Source organism: Dysidea avara, chromosome 1 (genome assembly GCF_963678975.1).
Source record: "Dysidea avara chromosome 1, odDysAvar1.4, whole genome shotgun sequence".
NCBI lineage: Eukaryota > Metazoa > Porifera > Demospongiae > Dictyoceratida > Dysideidae > Dysidea > Dysidea avara.
The window spans coordinates 33,118,581-33,145,503 of NC_089272.1; the positions used below are offsets into that span (position 1 = coordinate 33,118,581).

At 37.6% G+C, this 26,923-nt stretch overlaps 1 protein-coding gene across 1 annotated transcript; it reads right to left on the bottom strand.

Annotated features, from left to right (window-relative positions):
- Positions 1–374: 374 nt before the first annotated feature.
- Positions 375–10,093, bottom strand: LOC136262278 (clotting factor C-like). Its single transcript, XM_066056502.1, has 6 exons — positions 9,628–10,093; positions 9,185–9,457; positions 8,966–9,130; positions 3,989–4,117; positions 2,215–2,886; positions 375–760 (listed from the first exon to the last, which is right to left on the bottom strand). The coding sequence occupies exons 1-6, from the start codon at positions 9,800–9,802 to the stop codon at positions 561–563; spliced, it is 1,614 nt and encodes a 537-aa protein (XP_065912574.1). The 5' UTR covers positions 9,803–10,093; the 3' UTR covers positions 375–560.
- Between the last annotated feature and the right edge of the window lie 16,830 nt (positions 10,094–26,923).

Consider the following 26,923-nt stretch of genomic DNA (forward strand, 5'->3'; position numbering starts at 1 on the left):
ACACCTGTAACACTGGTGTAAAGATACTGAACAGTGTGTGGGAGCAAAAGGAATAAACACCTTGACATCAAAATAGGATTCCCGACCACATTCCCAAAAACCATTGACAACATCAAGACGGGCCCCATCCTCAATATTAGCCAAAAATTCCCCCTGATAATGGTTGTAGAGATGGTTCAACTTCAACACTATGACAGTTCAGCTAATAGTCCAGCAGTGATGCCTCAAAACACATTGAGACACCACATGGGCAACAAAGGACATGCTCAACAGAGAATTACTATGGCAATGTTTGTACAAGACATACTGAGATTACTTATTCTATACCCCACATGCAAATATATTGTGAACCCTTGTGAACACAGTAATAAATATCTGACTAACATTTGAAATCTTGCTGGAAAGTATTTCAACTACTGTAGCACACACACACACTATAAAATTACACAATGTTAAACTGAAACATTCCTCTCTATAATATTTGGGAAAAAAAACAACCTTTCTAAATATGCAGCGGTTCAACTAAATCTACTAAAGCAGATCAAAGTAACAGGATCACACTAAATGTGTAGTCCAGTAGTTTTCACGATCCAAGGCAACACATTAGTAGTTGGAAGAGTGCTGGTGTACACATCATATGGTAGAGTTGCTTGACACTTTGAATTTGCAATTCCAACCATAACAAACCACGATATAGGTGATCTGATCTGGTATACCATCGGACTGCCATCATCACATGTGCCATCTGGATCATATTTATCTGTAAGGATTAATTGGTAAGTATTAAAGTTGAATTCAGCATGATACTGTAGCATGCAAGATGCTATAGCTACAATATATTATTTAAGGAAGGACACAAAAGGTACAGTATCTTCCTCGCATCTCCTATGTAACCAGACAAGTACAAGGAATAGTAGTGAAACAAGGGACACCTGCAGATATACTAGTGGATATTTAATGGCTACACATATGGAGTAAATGTCCACTAGTATATCTTCAGGTACAGGCCCTTGTTAATTGAACTTGAAATTTCCTTGTACTTATTTGTTTGTAACATAATTATAACTGGTGAACCTGCACACGCCACATTAGAAGAAAGAACGGTGCCAGGCTTATTGTTTTCATCTGAACAAATGTCCCAACTGTTGATTATTGAAATAGCAAAGTGGCCATTATGCTTTGTTTTCAGCTATGTTCAGCCTGTTAATAATGAAGAACACTACTTGTACAAACGTAGGGTAGCCATCACACAGCACTACTACAAATCGACAACTTGTGTTGCCAGCAGAGGTAAATCGGACACAAAGGAGGACACAGGTAAGTCCATGACGTATGCATTGTACATTTGTGGTATACCAAAAGGCACCTGCCAAGCTGAAGCAATGTCGAACAGTGACAAAATCAAACTTGTAGCTGATTAACGCTTGTCTGAAGGCATCTGTCAGTCAGGCAGTCAGTAGAAAATTTCACTGAATAATTAAAAAATAATTGTAGCAACCTATTGGAAGAGTTTTAGGTCATATTTAAGGCACATTTGGGCTTGGCTATACCTAACCAATACTACCATGAAGGTACATGTACTGTGAGGCTGGTTTATAGTCAATATTTTTTGTGAGAAAGTGCAAACCTCTATGATCCCAAATGTATGGCACTACCATACTGTATGATAACTACAAAAAGGAATTTCAGTAAGGTACTAAATTAAGGATGGTCATTTACTCTAATAAAACAGTCATTGCAAGCGATGCATTTTTGTTTGAATTTATAGCACCCTTGAAGTCAAAATTGACAGACCTGACACTTATAAGTATTACAAACCAATCAGATGCAATAATGAAATGTGAATATCTTTCATGTACATTGTAAACTAAGTGTAGATTAACACTAGGACATACATAGCCAGGAAATTGTAGAGCCAGACCACCTGGTACTTGCACTTATACCAGTTCCTCTTGTTAGCCACTCTTTGGCAATGGAAGTGGACTGGAATTAGTAAAGCCATGTCTAAACAGAGTACCTCTCAAACACTACTCAAGAGATGAATTACGAAATGCCAGGACAAATTAATTGATCTGAAAGCCAATCAATATTACTTCTGTGGTATGCACTTTTGAATAAAACTCAATTATCAGTTTTTTATACTTAGATAACTCCACATTTTTGTGGACTTAATTTAAGCAGTCATTGCACAATAATTGTTGTACAACTTCTTACCAGTACAAATAGAATTTGTTTCAATATCATAATCACCACCATAACTTTTCTTGCAAATATTACTAGGAACAGTTGACAGCTTAGAGTAACGTAAGTGAGACGAAGAACCCCAACCAGTTACAAAGACACCACGGACAAAGTCCGGGAAATCTCTTCTCATTGTTGTATCCTTGGGTAGACAGACTGGAGAAGTAACACTACTATTGACTGGCATGGATAACTTCAGCAATGCAATGTTGTAGTCAATGATTTTATTCTGATATCCTTTGTGACAATATACAGCAGAAATAGTGCGAACAATTTCATTGGTTTGTGTCACAGGACATTTAGCCAGTTTATGAAGATATATTAAAATGTTAGAGTAGTCTAATCCACAAATACACTCAGCGGATGTCAGTACCCACTGATCATTGATGAGACTGCCTGAACACAAAAATGATGAGTTATTGTTAGTAGCATTAACACATAACTGAACATGCCAGCTGAACTTCCTCCTGTGTACATTTCCTGAATTGCCGCCATTAACAGCTACATTACTAACACCACATTCAATGCAAGTCTTTCCATCACTAGCTAGAGCAAATGAAGGAGGACACTGGCAATAGTAGCTGCCTTGTGTGTTCACACATTCTCCATCACATAATGTAGATTCCAATTTACACTCATCAATATCTAAATTTGAAAAATAGTCAGTAAAAGTATATATACATTGTAATTCAACAATACTACAAGTAAAAGGATAAATTTTAAGCTCAATTAGGGATCATAGAAATAAAAGATAGTGAAGCAAGGCAGTCTGCCATATACCGGTGGACATTTAATCCACTGGAATTAGGGATTGAGTGTCTACTAGCATGTGTACCTAGTTTCACTACTTCTTGTTTCTATGATTCCTAATCAAATTAAAAGTTCCTAATTTTTCATGTATTTCTCTATTTTCAAACATAATTATGACTGATGAACCCACATACTGCATCGTGCTAGACATGCCATAAATTGTATTTTGAACCTGAACGTTTTCCTTATACATAAGTTATTGAGAAGTGAGGAGACCGTTATGCTTCATATTCACTACTGTATGTTCAGCCCTTTACACATGCAATGTTTCAAACTAAAAACAGTACAAGAAGGGTCTCTGCAATCAATCCAGTTGCTACGGAAAATAGGGACGGTAAATGTGGATAGTTAGTCAGCAAAGCTACAGGAAAGCCATAATGTGTCAGAGCTGCAAGTTGACACCTTGCACTGTAAGCAAAAGGAAATGTAGGAGGATAAAAGAAAGTCGATGATGCATACTACATAACGGCATGCCACAAAGCACCTGTTGGGCTAAAGCAATGTCTAGCGGTAAAAGAATCAATATAGAGTTATGTTTGTCAGAAGGCATTAGTAAGTGCTGTATGCTAGTCAGTCGTCAGAAAATTCCACTGAATTAAATTTTTAAAAATGTGTCAATTTGCATAGACAGTACTTTTGGACTTAACCAATCAAACCTTTCCATATTTGTTTATGTTTGATATGTTTTCTAGGATATGTTTTCAGTAGTACTGTTTATTAGAGATCATGGAGGTTTGATGTTGACCAGAAGCCAGTCTCACAATACCAGACACATATCCTAAGTAGTATTATAGACACAGATTTATGTAGTATAATTTCCAATTAATATGTATTTACACTGTAATTCTACCACAATGACTTCATAGGACTATGTCCTGTACCTAACTGTTAGCATATAGGCCAAGATGTAATATTTAGTGACAAACATATTCCATACCAATACAGTGTGAAGCATTCAACAAATCCACTCGGTATCCTGGTCTGCACATACAAAGCACATCTCCATTATCATCAACATTGGCAAAATGAGCACAGTTAGTGGCACCAACATCAGTACAAGTATCAGCTACAAAATAGTAATAAAATATAGCAGCTAATTGATGTGAAGGAATTTTGGATAGTTGAAAATTAAACTTGACTACTACGTATACACTATATGTGTATTATCCAGTAATTTGAACTGTACCTTTAAACTGATTCATTTTAGGTGTAGACCCTTCTCATGTTAGTGGTTAGGCTGTTTGCTTAGTTGTATTACTTAATGAAATTCATTACTATATATATATTATATATACGTGTGTGTGTGTGTGTGCGTGCGTGCGTGCATGTGTGCGTGCGTGTATATACTCCATTTGAACTGGTTGATAGTTGGTACATGAGTCAAACAAATATTGATAATTAATGGACTTTATCCACAATGACATCACAAGCACAAAGATGGCTGCATTATTTGGGGTACTAATGTACAGGCGCCTATGGAGAAATTGTTTTGATTGATCATATTTCAGCCAGAGAAGGAGATATCGAGTTCTAAGCAACAGGTATGGGTACAAGACAACACAATAAACAATTTTATATTGCATGGTGGAAAATTTCCGAGATAACACTTGTTAGTAATGGTTTTTGTTATGTTACACCCATATCTGTTGGCTACTGGTTGGTATCTTCACGAGTGAAATATGATCGATCAAAACAATTTCTCCATAGGCGCCTGTACATTAATACCTCGAATAATGCAGCCATCTTGTGTTCGTGATATCATTGTGGATAAAGTCAATAGACACATGTCCTTCTGCAAGTGAAGGATTAGTTGGCCAAATAATGGTGAACTATGTCACTAGAATAAAATTACTGATTCAGTATTAACAAAAAAATTGATCTGTGCTCCATTTCAGAAAATGTTATTCTGATAACAGCAGTCCTTAATTTAATTTTTAAGGTGCCGAGGACAGATGTCCTTACATATTCACAAATGTACAGACATAGAGTCAAATTGTACAGACATGAGCTAGAGGAGCACTTTACACTGCTGGAATTGGAATAGGGAGTTTCCATTGAAAGTTTTGAGGTTAAACACAACCACATAGCTGCAACATATCACCAGACTGTGGTCATTTCAGCTGCTGGTGATAGCAGCACACAAAGGGGAGGTGGCATTGGTAAATCCTTGGGTTGGGAAAATGTGGTATCTCCTAGCAGCCAGGTGACAGTTATTGTTAGCACTACAAACAAACAAACATGTACACATCAGCTTTTATGGTACCACTATTGGTTTTGCAAGAACATGTGTGTCTGCCCAAAACTAATTATGTGCAGACATTGTGCTATTTGTGCGGATTTTGTCTGTTTTGTCTGTCCGTTGACCACACGTTAATTTAAGTAAGATTAATCTGTCAAGTCTAAATACTTTCAGAAATCAAAAGTGCCCAGTTACACATCAGCACAGTGGCACCCCTTATCTCTGAAGGTTATAGTGAGTAACTAGAGAGGGTACAGTAGTTTATATTGTATATCCATGCACAGTACTCCTTTGCTCTGTAATCAGTTGGATAAACTAGTGACCAAATATGTGTTTGGTTTCATGCTTGTAGGGTGACTTCATTATACCGTACGCGCAGAAATTTCCGCGGTATGTATATTTCACGGATTTCGCGGTTGAAACTGTAACCGTGAAAATTTAATCCGTGAATATTTCACAGATTGCTGGAAATTATAGGAGTTAGTTATCTACACGTGGCAGCAGTTAGTACTGTAGATCAGCAAACTCGATGACCAGCACTTTTACCCTCACCAGTTGTATTCATGGCTACCACATCTATAAGGATATATGGGATCCTTCAGTTGGAGAGACTGTGAATTGCGGGCGAGAATGCGGGAATTCAGAAGACCGATTCGCTGTTGCGCTGCGAAAGGATGGTGTCATTGTTGGCCATGTACCACGTACCATCTCGTGTATGTGTACAAGATTCTTATCACATGGTGGAACCATCACAAGCACAGTGACTGGGCCAAGAAGGTATTCAGATCATTTGCCACAAGGGGGGATGGAGTTGCCATGTACGTATAAATTTACTGGAAAGGATAGTGTAACGAAGATGTTACATTAACTGCTAAGTGAAGAAAGTGATGGGGTTGGTGAGCTACAAGGTATGTAAAGGATATCATTATTTCAGTATAGTACATTTGTGTCTTACAGCTGCTGGAATTTCTGTTGGCACTGTAGACCAAGCCAGTCTGGCGACACCACAGCCGCAGGGTAGCACATCTTTGGAGGTAAAAACAGAGTCTCGGAGCAAACCCAGTAATACAGATGTTAGTGCACAGCCCAGTGCATCAATTCGTGGTGTAAAAGTGAAGACCGAGCCAATTGATGAGGATGAGTCACATGACAGTGTCAGTGGGGAAACACAAATATGGGTAAAAGTTAGAGATATAAGTTTGACCAATATTGACAAAGAAATACTTAAAAGTGGTGAGAAACTCTCTGACAAGCACATTAACTTTACACAAAGACTTTTGGAAGCTAAATTCCCAAATATTAATGGTTTACGTCTCACACTCTTGCACGACAAAGCCCACAAAGATCCGACACACAACGCTCTACAGGTTTTCCATACTGATGGAGATCACTGGATATGTGCAACTACCATTGGTACAACTGGCAAAAGGGTGTCAGTATATGATTCAGCATATACAAAATGGGATGAACCAACATTGTGTTTACTTAAAAAGCAATTTCACTGTTCACCCAGCAATATTACTATTTTGAAAAATGTGTAGAAGCAACAGGGAGGAAAAGAATGTGGCCTGTATGCCATTGCTAATGCTACAAGTGTTGCACATGGGAAAGATCCCCTTAAGATTAACTAGACAGAATCACTGATGCGTGAGCACCTTACCAGGTGTTTTTCCAATGGTACTTTGGAGTTGTTTCCATAGTAGTGTAACACTATATGATTAGTCAATTGTAAAATTTAACCATGAACATAATTGTATTCCTATTCAGTGAAAATACAGTCAAATAATGAATCATGATAATGTGGTAATAGTATTTATACTGTAACAGTATTTAGCTTGGGTTAAATATATGGAGACAAAGTTGAAGTGATCCAAGCTTCTGAAAAACCATTCTGAATCAAACTGTTACGTTCCACATAACTGCATGCATTTACCAACCATTGTAGCCCAAGTGGCTTCAACCTAGTGAGTTTCAGGTCAACAACCTTCTTGCCTTTCCCATCTTCCATCTTCTTCTTGATCTCTCCAGCATACCAAAGATGGAATTGCTTTTTCATTTGATCCTTTAAGGGTTTGTTGACTGCTAGATCTAATGGCTGCAATCAATCAGTGCAGTTTGGGGGGACCTCTACAACTAAGATGTTGTTCTGTTATAAAAAGTCCAAAAATGCTGGAGTAGTTTGGCCTTTGAAAGAGTCAAATATCACAAGGCATGGATGATTTGGGCTCAGCTTCAGATTACAGCGTGTCACTGTGACATATGGAAGTAATATGTTATGAAGATAACCCATCATGGTGTGTTCATTTGACCAGTGGTTTTCAGAGTAGGTCAAATACCAATCTTTTGGACATTCGACCTTGGACAAGCAAGCAGGAGTCTTGCCAGCATATATCACTTGAGTGGGCAGCAGCTTTCCATCCATAGCACATGACATTAAAATGGTGATTTGCCATTTGTCATCCAGCCCAGCAATTTCTACTCTCTTGGTTCCCTTCTCTTCAAAAGTCCAATCTGACACTGGCACGTATTTCATGCCCGTTTGGTCCCAGTCGATTATTAGTTCTTTAGGAATGCTTTCCATTGCAACAATCGTGTGCACATCAAATAGAAACTGCCTTTTCACTTTTTCAAAATCAGATGGCAGTACCTTTACTTTTGTCATTCCTTTCCGCTTCACCAAACCCATTTGTTGAAGCACTCGCTGCGCCCACTCTTTTGTTATGTTGATGTATCCTCCATTTTCAGCAAGCAAGTTGGCATCATGGCTGATGACAACACCTCTTGCAGTGCCCATGACAGTCTCAGTATTCACAACAGTTCCCTCTGCATGCGAGGCCTTTATAAACAATTTCACCTCTTCCTCCAACTCCTCCCCTATTAAGAGTGGCCTTCCACGCTGCTTTTGTGGAAGTTCTGTTACTTCCACTGGTCTGTCTCGTTTTTGATCATTGGACTGATTAAACACTTCCCGACGATAAGCATCTCTCCATCCCGAACACTGGCTTCTTTTAAATTCGGGAAACTTCCTTCTTTCTTAAAATGACGAATAGCAGCAGCAGGGCCATGTTTCGCCGCATATTCACCAATGGTAGCTCGTTCTTCGTCACTCAACTTGATGTATTCACCACGAATTTTTTGTTGTCCATTGCCATGGCTGCAACTCGCACTATGACTCAAGATTGATTTTAACTCTCTCTTAACGCATTCAATAGTAGACTGTGACACGTTGCTTGGTAAAGCATTTCGTTTAACTTGCTTAAATAATAAGTTATATCTTTCATAGACAACTCGCAACACGTGGCAACACTTTCAACCACGAAAAATCGCGAAAACCTAAACTCCTTTAACCGTGAAAATAAAATCGTGAAAATTTTGTTTAGTTATGAAGCGAAAATTTCATACCGCGAAAATTTCCGCGCGTACGGTAGTCAATATCCTACAAACTTTGTGTAAACACTAGACTAATCAGATTCACAGATCTAGATCTAGAAAAAGCACATGTATAGCTTTGTAGGAAAATCCCTACTTTAGCAGTACACAAATTATAAACATACACCCAAGAAGGGACTTCCACATTGCTACTCTATTATCCCATCAATTTACATGTAAGTATCTTGTTTCAGTTTAATTAATTCCTTGGTAGATACTAATAGCCAAAAATTACATGAGACATACCAACACACATGGGAGGCTCTGAGTTCCAAGTTCCATCTGACAAGCATCTAGCTGTAGTATTTCCAACAAGTCTGTATCCATTATAGCATCCATAAGCTACTAATTTGTTATTATCACTAACAGTTACAAAACCATTCTGTATTCTAAGATTTGTAGGACATTGAGCTAAAAGGTATACAGTATTAACAGCTTATGAGCATTACCAGTACAATTTCATACCTGTCACAGTAATTATAGCTTCTCTTGAAATAGTCTCTCCATCCTGATTTCTAGTCACACAGATATATGATCCAGTATCTGATGGTACAGTGTTTATAATAGTTAGTTGTTTGCTATTAATCCCACTAGCCCTGTTGGTATCTACTTCACCATCAACACGCTGCCAGTGATAAAAGGTATCACCAAAACTCTCAGCTTCACAATTGAGTGACACGCTAGTACCCTGTGCAATAGTGACATCTTCAGGCTGCATACTGATACGAGGAGGAGGTACTAAAGGTAGAAAATTCATAGCAAAACATTCAGCTACACATTTGACATATGAACACAAAACACAAAGAAACTCTAAACAGATTGACTATTGAGGTTGCAACAACTTTAAACATATAGGAGTGTTTCATATATAAACCCAACAATACAGACATCTTTTCAACAAGCCGTACTTTGCACAGTCAATTGCACACAGTCTGATTCAGCTTGTCCTGCTTCATTACTAGCAATACAACAATATTCTCCAGCATCATGTGCTGTAACATCAGAAATAATTAGAAATCCAGTAGTTGTTGATTCATCAATCTTAGTATCTTGAGTGGCTGTAACTGCTTTAGCTGGTAACATTTTACCATCTTGTCTTTTCCATGAGATCTTTGAATCAGATTCAGTAGCTGAACAAGAAAAGGAAGCACTATATGGTGCTATAACCACACTGGGTTTAGGTGGAGCAACAATTGTAGGTGGCAAACTTGGAGGAAGAGCTGTTTACACAAAAGAAAGAGATACCGTAACAGTATGTATCATTGCTTCAACACATACATAATGCACACATACAAACACAATTAATTGTACCAAGTGGAATTGGTTTACCCTTTACTAAGTCACGCATGTACACAATACATACATACAATACATACACACATACAATACATACATACATACATACATACATGCGTACATATATAAAATAATTATTGTACCAAGTGGAATTGGTTTGGTTTCTACTTTTACAAATGTACGTAGCATAATTACTTATATACTGCACATTGTCAATTTTATCACTTGTAAAGTTGTACAAGAAACTATAGTATTTAACTAATGAGTATACACATTGATCAGAAGCATGAAAATGTGTGTAATACAATTAAAATAAAATTATATATGTTGCACAAAATATGTGATCTGAAAAAGAGAACAGTAAGCACACCAACACTGGTTTAACTTACTTTCACTGTGGGAAGAAATATAAGCTACAAATATATAGAGAACATACTCAACTGTTATAATAGCTTGTAGGTGTAAACAGTTACTACTATAGAGTGTACACATCCAGTAAACTAGTATTATACAAAATGTGTCATACGATGACATTATATGTGTATGCATGCACCTGTCAATAATCATATATGTATCCACTTAAATTCATTTACCTTTAACATATCAATTATGCCCATGGCCTAGTGGGGTCATACAATACAATAATGCTACCTTACTATATATCCTGAATTGCGGCCAGTGATCCTGAACACTCTGTAACTCCTCTGTTGGCACAATCACCATGCACCCATTGGTATTTCCAAGTGCTACAGGATGTCAAGGATATGTCATCCTGAAATGAAAATATGTAGCTAATAAATTCATGCATATACTGTAGGTACAGGCCAGGGGCGGATCCAGGAGCTGGCAAGGGGAGGGGCAGAAACAGGCTAAGTTGGGGAGAGCAGAATCTCTTGTTAGTTGCTGCATTTTTGAAGCAGTAAATAATCACCTCTTAGTAGTGTCTCACTGTTGATTTTTGCCATTTTGGCATTTGCAGATGGTTTAAAAGGCTGTGAATGTCTTAATAACAGCAACACGATAATTATTTTTAGAGGCGCTTAGTATGTACAAAGGTGCTGGTTAAGTATTTCATAGCTAGTTTGACTTTGGTTCGCTTTGGTTTAGGTAAATTTGTAATAAATACTATTAAATATGCATATTTTCATGAATTTCATTAACTGATCTTGGCCTTAGTATTTACTAGAAGTATGGCTGGCTCCTCCACAAGGTCAGTGGGGGGAAGGGGGGCATTTGCCCCAAATGTCCCATCCTGGATCCGCCATTGCAGGCTACAGGCCTATCGTACAGTATGGTAATACTGTGCAGTGTGCAGAAGGGATCATAAAAGTTTGTCTTTTTTTAAGTGTCAACCAAAAAAAGCAATACAAAGACAGCTATCATGGAATGCTTGTGATCTACAGGTTATCATAACATAGTATTGACATGTATATTTACACTGAGATATATGAAGCTGCTGTAGTTCACATCCAAGGGCATATAGACAGGCAAGGCATTATTTTGGAATCCTATAGACTGTTTATTAAAGTACCTCTTTTCATTCACGTCTTTTTTACTACGGCAGTTGCTTCAACAATGCGTGATGAAATGAAACGTAAGCAATGAACATAATTATTTTATAGGGTTTGCACTTTCTCACAAAATAAAACATTGACCAGAAGGCATCTTGGTATTACTGTATAGCGAATTATTTTCGAAACAGAAAATTTCGCACAAGGAGCAAAATCTGAATTTTGAAGGATTTTGAGTGTTTGTTTTGAAGTCCAGATGGATTTCAAATAAACGGAAATTCGTATCACAAATTATGAAGATACGTAAATGTTTACCAAAAATTGACTTACTGATGGAATAACCCCCATCCCTGTGCACTAGAGAGAAGACTGAGGGAATTTCGAGTGGAATAAATTCACTGGTTCACATCCTCGATCGTAGCTAGCATAGATTCTAGAGCAGACGGCATCAATTCCCATTCTGGATCACCTGTTTTCAGTTCTGGTTATTGGCACAGTAATGATACAGTTTACCCATTATCATCAGTAATACTGAGCTAAAACTCGAGGAATACACAAGCGAATCACCGAAAGTTGGATCGTTGCTTTCACTTGTGGGGATTTATTTTCGAAGAACAACCGGACGTGGGAATTTATTTTTGAAGAGAAGGGCCTCTTCGAAATATCCGAAAATAAAAACCTTTCGAAAATTACCAGCTATACGGTATTGGTTAGGCATATAACCAAGCCCAAAAGTGCATTCAATACAACCATGCTATAATTTGTTTTTTAAATTTAGTTTTTATCCAGTGGGATCTTTTGCTGACTGACTGACTGACTGACTGACTGACTGACTGACTGACTGACTGACTGACTGACTGACTGACTGACTGACTGACTGACTGACTGACTGATGCCTTCAGAGAAGCATAACTTGATAACAGCTAAGGCTGCCAGCTTAATTTTTTCACTGCTAGATGTTGCTTCAGCCTGACAGGAACCTTTTGGCATACCACAGTACATGCATGATTGACTTACCTTTGTCCTCCTTTGTGTGCCATTTATCTTTACTGGCTGACAACGCAAGGTGTTGATTTGCAGATGGCTTCCCTACCTTCGTAATGAAAATTGTCCACATTTTCTGCAGTGACTTAATTGATTGCAGGAGCACTTCTTGTACTGTTCTTCATTTGTAGTGCTGTGCAATGGGTTGAACACAACTAAAAATAAAGCATAATGGCCACTTCATATCACTGATAAGGTGTGCGTTAGGGCATTCATCAAGGTACAGTTTTTTGGCCTATATCTTAAATGTTTTAATTCACATTGTCTAGTACTGGAGCAATCAAAATGTGCAAAAGTATGCATTTTACACAGTGTATGTCACAGGCAAAAACAGAACTGTGTATACAAGTCAGGTTTTCACTCAGCGGGTGACGTTTTCCAGCCACACGTGGATATCATTATGTAGCTTTGGTAAACTAGTATGAAATGATTTTTTTAAACCAGGGCAGATTTGTGATCAAACAATGAGAAGTTTTAAGTAAGAAATGAACCAACTAGTGGGCGTATCAAATGTTGTCTTGAGTGCCACTGGGTTTAAAAGTGGACACTTGTAAATTGGAAATGAACCAGACTCTATTGTGGCATGTATTAGCACACACATAAAGTTGACGGCCACTTCACAGGGGGCACAAAACCAGGGTGGACAGGTGGTGCTCATTAGTTCAATTCATATCCATAGGGGTATATATTATCTACGATTTTAGTATTGACAAGGTTCTGGGGGCAAGACTAGGAGAAAAAAACCCATCATGATTATGATGAAAGTGTACAAAACAGACAAGCAAAAACAGTACGTGAACCCTCATACAGAGTCAGTTTACCCACGTGCACCCTGCCATGTAAACAGTGTGTCTAGTCTCGCGCAGCCAGACCACTATTTCTCCTCACGGCGCTTATCGATTAGAGATTATAAGCGCCTGCTCGAAATAGGGTCTGGTACACTTCCAATAGGCCAGTTGTGACAGCACCCGGCAGGAATGTGAGGTGTCGATTACGCCGCTCGAAAAGGCGTTAACAAGCACACGTAAGAATTAGCCATTGTTTTTATTTAAATTTTAAGGGTGCATTATCAACACCTATAAATTCTAATCGAGGTGCTATCACAACTGGCCTATTGGAAGTGTACCAGACCCGATTTCGAGCAGGCGCTTATAATCTCTAATCGATAAGCGCCGTGAGGAGAAATGGTGGTCTGGCTGCGCGAGACTACAGTGTGTCATGGTGTTTTAGTTAACCACAAAGTCGTACATTAAAATTATTCATTAACTCACGTTTTTCTCCCGTACGCAGTGCAAGGCAAGGTACAAGGGGTGACATGTACAACAGGAAGGCACAAGTCAATCCGAGGCCCGAGTCAATCTGCGATCGAGATCAAAGTCGTAACTGGGACCTTGACTTGTGACTTAAAGCGTTTATCAGTGCTTGGACCTGTGACTTGAGCGCTTCTTCTCGAAGTTGTGAGGGCTATTTTGATTCCTCCTCGGGTTCGCTCGGGTTCCTCAATTTTTAATGCGCGCTAATTTTCTAACAATGTATAATAATTTCTTGATGCGTGATACCAACAGCTGTGAAAAATTTATTTAATCACAGCTTACAACTTGCGAGTTGCGTAGAGTTTAGTTTTCGATTGTGGGTTTTAAAACGTTCCAAGTCGCGCATTAGAAGTCTGGAAATAAACGGTTTTAAAGAATAGCTAGTCAGCACTGTATTGCCAGCAAGCATGCATATGAAATTTACACAAAAGATGCATGCATCAATTTATTAAGTCCAGGCACGGAATTGGCTGTGCTGGCTTCTTGGTGGATCCAGACTTTCAGAATGGGAAGGGGGGGCAGGAAATGAGACCCCAGCTTTGGGTGATGAGAGTGATCATTTTCAGGTTCATCACAATTTTTATTTGACTGTTGTATTAGAGGTGACTACTCTACTAGGGTATCTCGATCTTGATATAGTGTAGCTACAATTGTTGATTGGCCAGGGTTTCCAGCAGGCTTGTTGTAATTACCCACCGAAAGTAATCAGTACAATTACGATTACTTTTTGAAGCCAATCTAATGATTACAATTACAATTACTTCAGTATGTGAAATAATGATTAATAATTACAATTACTTTTCAATCACTACTGTACATGTGGGGTTAGAGCTGGGTGATATACTGGTATTGTTAATAATCTGTGATATTTAAGTCATACTGGTTTTGATACTGCCTGCTTTTTTTAATACCGCCTGCTTTTTTTAATACCGCCATACCATCTGGGCACTATGGCCTCCCTGTGGACTAACGCTTGTTTCATCCCATATTTAGAAGGTAACCAGACATGTGACAATTAATGTTTGTAGGCAGGTGCTGATGTATTCAGCTAACCAAACTATGTAAACAAGTTTGTTAGTGGTAGTTTGTACCTGAGGCTTGCTGAGCTACCATGGGTATTTGGTGCTTTTGTTGTGGTAAATGGCAGTTATACCAATCACTACCAGATACAGTGCATGAAAATAACCATGAAATACCCATGAAAACACCTATGGCTTATCCCATGAATTTTAACGTTTCATGGGTACTGCACCTATGAAATCTCTACAATGCCATGAAATTACCATGATAATCTGATCAGGAGACGCATTTCATGGCCCATGCAACAACCCATGGCATACTATGAATTGACTTTCACGGTACATTTCATATGGGAGATTTAACATTTCATGAAAAAACCATAGACATTTCATGGCATACTTCTCTGGAATAGCTTTTACATTAATACTGTGATACTTTTTATGGAAGGTATACCGTTTGCTATTTTTCAATACTGCCCAGCACTAAATGGGGTACAACAATAACTTACTTACAATTCTCCAGCATTAATCTTAAGGTACGTCTATTGACTCTTCAAACTTTTTTGGTAATAGTCTACATATATTTGAATACACACCCAACTGGTGCAAATGTTGCTGCTATTCTTTGCTACTGTGCTTAAAATGGGGTATTTATTTGCTTTTATCTTCCAAAATTTTAAAGGGCTTTCATCCTTTGTAAACTCTGTGTCATCTAGATACATTTAAATGTTTCTCTACTATTGAACATTATGTATCCCATGGGTATCCCATACTGTACATAAAATGTTTAACTATATGGTCAACAAATACATGACATATAATTTCAATAATTTACTGTAGCTACATGGGCCACATGTTATACCCATGGGATTGTGTACATAGTATAGTCAAGTTATGGAGTAGTACTTTTATATAGCATAACTTTGATTACTTAAATTTAATTACATAATGATTATTGACTGAACAGCTAATTACAATTACAATTTATTACCATTACTTTTATGCTCAGTGAGCAATTACAATTATAATTACAATTACTTGAAAATTGCTAATGATTAGTAATTAATTACAATTACGATTACAATTACAACAAGCCTGGTTTCCAGCTACCCTTGTGCTGAACTATTTTGTATAGCTAGCCTGTACAGCAGCTCTGCACAGTACACACCTATGTGCACTTAAATACAATGGTGTAGTCGCTAGATAGGATCTTAAAATGCACTCAATGCAGAATGCTGACAAACTCTGAATATTGAAAGGTTTATACACTGTGTAACAGATTTTGGTGTGCATAGCTATAGCTATTGAGACAAAGAAAGTTTTCAGTTTGTATAAAATAAATTCTGTTTGCCACTTATATATATATGCACAGCTAGCTGTGTACTTTTATACATTGTGGGTTTAATTAGCATGTAGGCTGGCCGTTGGGAGTCTTGGAAGTATACAGAATTTATAGTAGATACTGGTGGTATATAGCTATTTACAGCTATTTACAGCTAAAAATCACAAATAGAAAGATAGAGCTTCACTGGATGAGATTTTCGTGACTTATATAGCACAACTGACATGTATACTAAAAAATTTTGAGGGGGGTCAAGAGCCCCCTTGACCCACCCTAAATCTGCCACTGGCCAACAATATCAGGACATTCACCAGCAAATCATTGATTCTTGCCAAGCCAGGCCCTTCACAAAGTAAGAAATCGCCATTCGAGCTCCTCACATCACCCACAAAAGACGTCTGTTGAAACCAGCCTTAATCGAGTAGTACCATAGATAATACGTAGTACTGAGGGTCAATGCTATTAACTGATATGATAGTGTAGCTATCCATTAGTTTGATTTCGCCTGATGTGCGATTTGGATTGGTTTTGTAAGATGTGGTCACATTTAATAGATAAGAAAAGGTTTTGGTGTCACCATATGAAATTAACATTTCCTGTTACTAGTAAAGCCAATCATACTCTGGGTCTTATAAAGAAGTCATTCTCATTTATGACTCCAAGGAAACCTTAACATGTTTATACAAAACTGCGATATGGCTCCAAATTGAGTATATGGTAATGTCATTTGGGGGTCGTTTTACTCAATAGATTAGTATCCAAAGGAAGGCCACAAAGCTGTAGGTGATTCCATCTATAATAAAACATCTTACCTATACCAGCAAAGATTAGAAGCTAGCTCTCAGTTTACCATCACCAGGCATCTGCATGGTGATATAATTACAGTTTATAATTTTTGACAATTATGATCTAAATATAAATGACATCTTACTTGTAGTGTTATACAAGTGGTCATCCCAATAAACAGCTAATTTTGTGGGATGTAGGAGCCCACTCCTTCAGTCAACAAATTATTGATACCTGGAACAAGCTCCCTCTGCTGAACTGGTCACAGCACTTGCTTCAAGTGTTTTTCAAGTAATAGTTTGATGGTTTTATAGACATATTTTTAAATATTTACAAATTTAAAGTTTTAGTGTACATACACCGTATATACACATCTAAAGATCAGGAGCCTTACGTACAGGCTTCAGCCCTGTTATTTTCCTATCATAAACAACCTCATATACCTACTAAGAATAATGAGACATGTAGTAAAAATTAATAATAAATGAATGAATGAGATATAATGAATCCTTAGAGTCTGACTTGTAAATGAAGTGCTCAAAAGCTTTTCTAAGTGTTCTCTCCTGCATGTTATTTCTCTCATATGACAATGATCAGCATATTATAGCAAGGATGTGGATGCCATGCAATAAAGCTGTAGGTATTGGAAACTTTACTTTAACTGTGTTAGTGTATACATTTAATTTTGTATGAAACAATGCCTTTATGAAGTAGTGACTGTTCTGTTAGAATGTTTCACACTTACGGTAGGTAGTTTGCTTTGCATAAAGCCTTGACGCAAAAAAACTGTAATATGTTTTAAACTACATTGTTAGTAGTGGACCAGAAAAGCTTTTGGCCTGCAGACTCTATTCTCAAAGTCTTCCTACTTATAGCTGTCTAAATATCTGAGGTCATTTGTCAGAGCTGATGACTCATCACAAATCTTAAATCAGGTATACTTCATGATCAATTCCAAAATTTCCATTTTGGTAGTCTAGCTTAACAGCAAAAAAGTAATCCACTGGAAGATCCAGGGCTGTACACACCATTTTCTAGAATTATAAATGCAGATGGCAAAAGTGAAAAGTCTTGTTGCTAAAACGTTGCTTTACAGTCAGTCAAAGAACATACATGTATATGAACACCTCTTTTACATTTGAGTGGTTTAATTTGCATCATCAACATTTGACTACAACTGAGTAGCAAATATAAATCAACAAATCTTCATTTATGTACTTGTGTAATTGACTGCTGCATTAGGGTGGTATATCTGTGAATTGTTTGTGCAGTTAGTATTGGTTATCAATTAGTAAGTGGGGAATGTGGGGAGGGAGCCACTGCCTCAATTGCATGTATACATGTGGCCAAATTTTGGAGAATCACCCATGGCCATATTAGTAAGGTAGCTTAACAAAATTTTTGTTACGGAGTGGATAAAAGCACCATTTTTGGTACACAAGTTCTTTATGATGTACTTATCAATATTAGAAGGGGTGCCCACCGAACCTAATTATGTGTAGGCTGAAAACAAAATGGCCATCAGCAGTCCCAGTATAGTACATTCACGGTATTTATATATATACTACATAGAGTGAAATACACTTAATTACGTAGTTTTCCTTATTTTATATTTTACATTAAATATGTACAGATTTGTCAAATGAATTAGCAAATGGCACTGTAATTTTGCATGTGTACAATTTGAGTAGCCTTCTTAGATCAGTTAGTGGCAGTTGATACCAATGTTTAAGATACATGTTCACAACCGTGCTGTGGCAAATGCATCAACAGGAATTTTTACACTATGTTATACACAATTTTTGTCTCAAGCTACGGTGTATAGCTCATGCACACAGTGCAGTTTGGCAAAGACTGTTAACGTTAGACCCATAGAGAAGACTACTCATTGAAAATTGCATACATGCAAAAAATAACTTACACTAAAATTTACTGATTCATTTGACAAGTTTGTACATATTGAATTCCAAATATAATTCAAAAAATAGGAAAACTAACTCCACATTCAAGTATATATGGCATACCGATAATGTACTATACTGGGGCTACCTGATTTTCAACTCACACATAATCAGGTTTATACATAATTCTCGGCACCTTTTAAAGCTTTCACCAATGTAAAAGATTTATAATTAGCATTGCCTTTATGAAGGGTAGATTTCTCAGTTCATTTGCTGAACAACCTACCTATAGCCAATTGTGGCTCAAACATTGATATAAATTATTAGTTTGCTTAGGATCCGGCGCTTAGCACATTCTCTACAATATTAAGGCAATTTTGAAAAAGCCTATATGTCACAGATCAGACTCTTTTCCACAACCTAACTTGCTTTCAAGGAAAAAGCAAGGAAAAAGCAAGGATGTATATTATTTGGTGGCAAGTGTATTTATAGTAGCCATCCAAGAAAGCTGTCTAAAATTTTGTGCATCTTTCTCAGCACCTCTTAAAGTTTTCAGCAATGTGAAAGATTTAGTATTGTCTCTGGTTCAAAGTAGTCTTGCCAGTAAGCCTGCAATTTTTTTCTTTTGTCATTTGGTCGGGAAAAAAGATTTAGGATTTGGTCTTTTTTCCCGACCAAATGACAAAAGAAAAAATACAGGCTGGCTAGCGAGACTAAATTTAAAAATGCAAGTGCAAACTAGTTTACTAGTGAACGTTGTATCACAACAATCTATTCCAGTGGTGATGACTCTGTTGCACTTAATATGCTACATGGTAATAATACAGTATGCATACAGGAAAGGTTTGCAGACCATGCGATGCAAAGCAAATGCTTGAAAAGTAATATTGTAGTATAGTGCATCTTAATTAATTAGCTACGTGGAGGATCATAAGCTCTGAAGTAACCACATGGACAATTCAGTCTGTTAACTACTTTGCATTTAAATACCTCCATTATAACTAGGTACGTAGATTTTGCTTACTGTATGTTTCTGCATGCATCTTTTTGAATCTTGGGTTGCCTGTAGACTTTCCATTTTAGTGACAATCTATCATGTCATCTAAAATTGCATGGTAAAATTACATTCTGTATAGTTATAACAGGGTGGACCTACTCCAGGAGGTTGTAATCAATTACTACACTATCCATGACCCTACAGCACATTTGGATGCCATTCTGGGGTTATCTTCCCCAGGAATATTATATATAGATTATAGAAGGTTTGTTATGACATTCTTATTGTGTTTTTATGGATAAATTGTTAGCTACAGGCCTACAGTATATTAAAGGAGATAGTGGCTGACTGCTCTATTAGAGTATCTAGTTTGTTTTCGTGACAAGCAGTGACCAATAATAATGGGAGCGTGGCACCCTTCTAAAAATGGTCCAAATGCTTCAACAGATCTTCAGAACAAAATTGGTGCTTTTATCCACTCCATAACGATTTCCTCAAAATTTGATGCTAAGTTACTGTACTCTACTATATGGGAAAAACAAACCACTTTGGGTGTATATAACAACTGTTATGATTTGATTACGGTTCAAATCCTGCTGGTGATCATGATCATAAATTCTAGCATAGATTCTAAATGAGTATAAAGTTAACATCTGTGGGTACTTGGTGAGCATGTGTAGTGTTTAAAAGATCATACCCATCCCCCTCAGCAGTCATGGCTATAGCACATTAGTGGATTAGGCTCCTTCCATATTCCGGCTGCAATTAAAGGATTGTTGTCTCCATTGATGTACCACAGACAAAGAAGCCATGACTTGCTTAAAACAGAGTTCCTACTGGGGACATCTTTAAATACCCTATACAGAAGATCTCTTCGGTACTATCACCTGCTAGCACTGGCTGGTAAAGTTGGATTATTAGTGTCTGTCTCTGCAAGGTTAGCGCAATGAATAGTCAGTTATAGTTGATGGAAACTTTTTCTTGCTCACTTGAAATATATCTGTGACCATCACCAAATTAAAGTGCTAGCAAAGGCTAATGATATCGATCCTTTAACTGCTTTAGAAAATCATTAACACTAATACTTTGGCTATCATTAGCAAAGTACATTTATTTTTCTGCAAATTTGATATTTTTTGTACTAAACCTATGATTTCTACTTTCCTGCCAGTAGCTATCTATTTTTTTCACATGCACAAGGTCATGATGTGATCAGTATGGTTGCTTACTCTAACAGTGTGTACATTCTTTGATTACAGACACTAAAAATTTGTTTAAAAAGTCATCGCTTTTTGATGTTCCACTGCAATTTCATCTTATCCTTCAAGAATAATCAATAATCATTAAACACCTTGCATGTGCATGTTGATGTTCTTATGTCTTTTCATTTCTTCAACTGAATTTTTTGAGTCGATGTCAATGGAATCAGTACCACAACAGCAATATCCTCAGCTAAAAATCCATCTATAGCCCATTATAGAGAAAGGGTCTATATATACCTGCACAACCAATATTATAATTTTATACTTATAAAGTGGATCTTCAGTTATCTAAACACTTTTGTTCCTAGCGTTAGAAAAAACTTATCTCAGTGAATTTACTAAGCCCATACAGAGCTCTGTTCAATTGCTCTCATAGAACACACACTAAAAGCAAATACCCATTTGAATGACATTTAGATAATTGGTTCAATAAATAAGCTGGGATCCACGGTACTTTTTCTTTGCTTACCTGGACCTCTCATTTTTGTGATTTAGTATCAGCTGAGGACAAGGCCTATGCTTGTGAGCAAGAGCATGGAACATGTCAATTATGTGGTTCCAAGATTCGAGATTTTGTCAACTTCACCTTATTTCATTGCTATCATCTCTTATGGACACCTTCCTTGTCAACAAAGGCCAACCTGACATACAGCTGGGTCACTTGGTGTAATTTGCAACTGGCTAGAATATCAAGACACACGATAGTGTGTCGTGCGGCCCAAGAAGCCGGCGCGCCACACCGTGAGTATATTGACAGGAAGAACGAAAACATCATTTTCACACCTTTGTATCTCGGTGATCACTTATCTGATTGGAACCAAATTTGCTACACAGTTGCCCGCCAGCCAAGGGAGTCTACATTCCAAATTTGAAGGAAATCGCTCCAGCCATTTCCGAGATACGAGTTGCCAAAGTTTCGTGTTTTTTTTTTCGTTTTTTTTTCTTCTTTGTCTTTTCGCACACTTGCAAAAATTGCTATAACAAGCAAACTCGTGCTCCGATCGCCTTGAAATTTGGCACAGAGAAAGGGAGTCCATAGGCGAATCCTAGCATCAAATTTGGTACAAATCCGATGAATGGTTCAGGAGTTATGACCGATTATTCGCGTAAAACAAGATCGATTTGTTGTCACGCCTACAGGGTAAACCGCTTCATGGAATGAGTTGACAATTGCTATGTAGATGGAGTAACCATCGTAGGAGTGCCTTTTTGTGGTTTGAAAGGAATCGAGATAAAGACCACGGAGATATGACACAAAACCCAACCTGTGTCACAATTACGCGATCGATTTTTATGAATAAAAAAGTATTAGTTTTCACGCCTACTAGGCAAACCGCTTAGAGCAATGAGCTGAAAATCGGTGTATAGCTGGAATAATCTTCATAGAAAGTCCTTGCAGTAGTACAGAAGAATCGGATTACAAACCACTGAGTTATGATTCGAAAGCCAACACCGTGTAGCAAATGCGAGATCGAGATACTCTAATAGAACAGTCACCCTAATAGAGCATTCGGCTAATTTATTTACTCCATTATAGAATTTTGTTACATCACAAGTTATTCTGTAGGGAGTTCAGCTGCAAACAGTTAATCTTATAGACAGTTCAGCAAGAAGACAGTCACCATGTGGAGAGTTAAGCAAATATATCACTATAGAGATTCAGAACATTACAAGTCACACTGAAGAAAGTTCAGCTATAAACAAGTCATGCACTGTGTAGAGAATTCAGCTACAATTAAGTCACTCTCTAGAGAATTCAGCTACACAGAATTCAGCTACACACAAGTCACTGTGGAGAGAGTTCAGCTACAAACAAATTACCCTTTAGAGTGATCAGCTACAAACAAAACACTTTGCAGAGTGTTCAGCTACAACAAATCAACCTTTAGAGCGATCAGCAATGAACAAATCAACACAAATCTACCTGTAGAGAGATCAGCTAGAAACAAATCACCCTGAAGAGAGTTCAGCTACAAAAAAATCACCCTGTAGAGACATCAGCTAGAAACTAGACACAATGTAAGGAGTTCAGCTACAAGCAATCACCCTGTAGAGAGTTCAGCTAAAACAAATCAACCTGCAGAGAGATCAGCTACAAACAAATCACCTTATAGAGAGTTCAGCTACAAACAGATTACCTGTAGAGAGATCGGCTACAAACAAATCAACCTGCAGAGAGATCAGCTACACACAAATCAACTTGTAGAGAGATCAGCTACAAACAAATCACCCTGTAGAGAGATCAGCTACAAACTAGACACAGAGTAAGGAGTTCAGCTACAAGTAAATTACCCTGTAGAGAGTTCATCTACAAACAAATCAACCTGTAGAGCAATCAGCTAGAAACAAATCACCCTGAAGAGAGGTCAGCTACAAAAAATCACCCTGTAGAGAGATCAGCTAGAAACAAATCACCCTGAAGAGAGGTCAGCTACAAAAAAATCACCCTGTAGAGAGATCAGCTACAAACAAATCACCCTGAAGAGAGGTCAGCTACAAACAAAACACTTTGCAGGGAATTCAGCTACAAACAAATCAGCTTGTAGAGAGATCAGTTACACACAAATCAACCTGTAGAGAGATAAGCTAGAAACAAATCACCCTGTAGAGAGTAGCTACAAGCAAAACACACTGTAGAGAGTTCAGCAACAAAGAAACCACCATGTAGAGAGTTCAGCTGCAAACAAATCACCTTATAGAGAGTTCAGCTACAAACAAATCACCCTGTAGAGAGATCAGCTAGAAACTAGACACAATGTAAGGAGTTCAGCTACAAGCAAATCACCCTTTAGTGAGTTCAGCTACAAACAAATCAACCTGCAGTGAGATCACCTACAAAAAGCACCTTGTACAGAGTTCAGCTACAAACAAATTACCCTGTAGAGAGATCGGCTACAAACAAATCAACCAGTAGAAAGATCAGCTACACACAAATCAACTTGTAGAGAGATCAGCTACAAACAAATCACCCTGTAGAGAGATCAGCTAGAAACTAGACACAATGTAAGGAGTTCAGCTACAAGTAAATCACCCTGTAGAGAGTTCAGCTAAAACAAATCAACCTGCAGAGAGATCAGCTACAAATAAATCTTTTTACAGACAGTTCAGCTACAAACAAATTACCTTGTAGAGAGATCGGCTGCAAATTAATCAACCTGCAGAGAGATCAGCTACACACAAATCAACTTGTAGAGAGATCAGCTACAAACAAATCACCCTGTAGAGAGATCAGCTAGAAACTAGATACAATGCAAGGAGTTCAGCTACAAGCAAAATCACCGTTTAGTGAGTTCAGCTACAAACAAATCAACCTGCAGTGAGATCACCCACAAAAACGCACTTGTACAGAGTTCAGTTACAAACAAATCACCCTGTAGAGAGATCAGGTAGAAGAATTCACCTTGTAGAGAGTTCAGCAACAAAGAAACCACCATGTAGAGAGTTCAGCTGCAAACAAATCACCCAGTAGAAAGATCAGCTAGAAGAAGTTACCTTGTAGAGAGTTCAGTTACAAAGAAACCATCATATAGAGAGTTCAGCTACAAAGAAATTACCCCGTAGAGAGTTCAGCTAGAAGAAGTCACCTTGTAAAGAGTTCAGCTACAAAGAAACCATCATGTACAGAGTTCAGCTACAAAGAAACCACCTGTACAGAATTCAACTACAAACAAATTACCCTGTATAGAGATCAGCTAGAAGAAGTTACCTTGTAGATAGTTCAGCTACAACAATTCACCCTGTAGAAAGATCAGCTAGAAGAAGTCACCTTGTAGAGTGTTCAGTTACAAAGAAACCATCATGTAGAGAGTTCAGCTGCAAACAAATCACTCTGTAGAGAATTCAGCTACAAAGAAACCGCCATGTAGAGAGTTCAGCCTCATACAAACCACCTTGTAGAGAATTCAACTACAACAAATCACCCTGTAGAGAAGAAGTTACCTTGTAGAGAGTTCAGCTACAAAGAAACCATCATGTAGGGAGTTCAGCTACAAAGAAACCACCATGTAGAGAGTTTAGCTGCAAACAAATCACCTGTAGAGAGTTCAGCTAGAAACAAATCACCCCGTAGAGAGATCAGCTGGACAAAGTCACCTTGTAGAGAGTTCAGCTACAAAGAAACCATCATGTAGAGAGTTCAGCTGCAAACAAATCACCCTGCAGAGAGTTCAGCTACAAAAAAATCACCCTGTAGATAGTTCAGCTAGACGAAGTCACCTTATAGAGAGTTCAGCTACATCATGTAGAGAGTTCGGCTACAAAGACACCACCATGTAGAGAGTTTAGCTGCAAACAAATCACCTGTAGAGAGTTCAGCTAGAAACAAAATACCCTGTAGAGAGACCAGCTAGAAGAGGTTACCTTGTAGAGAGTTCAGCTACAAAGAAACCATCCTGTATATAGTTCAGCTACATTTCAAGTCACCCAGTAGAGAGATCAGCTGCAAAAAAAATATCCTGTGGGGAATAATGGGCATGTAATAAATATATGTATATAATTTGTATAATTACTAATAAAATCAAAAATAATTGAAGTACTAAAATTCTTCTTTAAGTTCTTTTCTTCTTCCTGTAGTAAAGAAAAAAAAACACATGGGTTAAAAAAGCCCCAAAGCCAGCCATAGGCCGGCTTTGCAGTATACAAATACAAAAAGAAGTGATATCTAATCAAAAACAGCCAAGCTGTAAAAAAGGTGCGGCCCCCAAAAAGGCCATGGTGAAAAAAGATGTGAAATCCAAGATGGCGGCCAAGAAATGGCTGTGATGGTAGGTTAATGGTTACATTTTAATAGCGACAATTCAGGTGAATTTTGTGCCGCTTGGTCTTGGCACCAAATTCACCTGAATTGTTGTTATTAAAATGTAACCATTAACCTACCATCACAGCTAGGGACCCGCCGATTATGCTCATAATTTTACCTATTATGCTATGCTGCACTGCTCAAAAATTCACCTATTATGCTTAAATTAATGCTCAATATTTACCTATTATGCTCGATTATGCTGCAATGTCCATGCCTTAGTTCATATGCTTTGCTACTAGTTTAACACTGTATAGAAAGAAAAAAATGAGTGGCTGGAACACAAATAATAAATTCTTGCTGCATGCCTGCATGTAAGAGAAAAGATCGATATACTCTAATAGAATAGTCAATTTGATGATTGTTCTATTAGAGTTACTGACTGCTCTATTAGAGTATATCGATCTTATTTTGTAATTGTCATTTTTCCAGTAAGAATTTACACTATCGCACAAATATTTAACCTATTATGCTGGCATTATGCTCAATGCTTTTAGGTACCTATTATGCTCAAAATTATGCCAGCATAATCGGCGGGTCCCTAATCACAGCCATTTCTTGGCTGCCATCTTGGATTTCACATCTTTTTTCACCATGGCCTTTTTGGGGGCCGCACCTTTTTTTACAGCTTGGCTGTTTTTGATTAGATAAATATTGCAACAAGGAAGTTTCCTGACCATCCTCTGGTAGCTATACACTGTAATTGTATAATGTTTTAATTACGTTACAGGGAATCCATGCATGCACTCAGTGAAACTGGCACTTGATTTTCAGAGAAGCTCTCAAGCAACAAATACACACACACACACAAAATTATTAAACAGTACATAATATACTATACACAACTATTATCATACTGTGGTACAGTTTCCCAAGTGACGACAAGTTGGTTGCTTCAGTCACAGTTGGTGTAACATAATAATATTATAACCCTG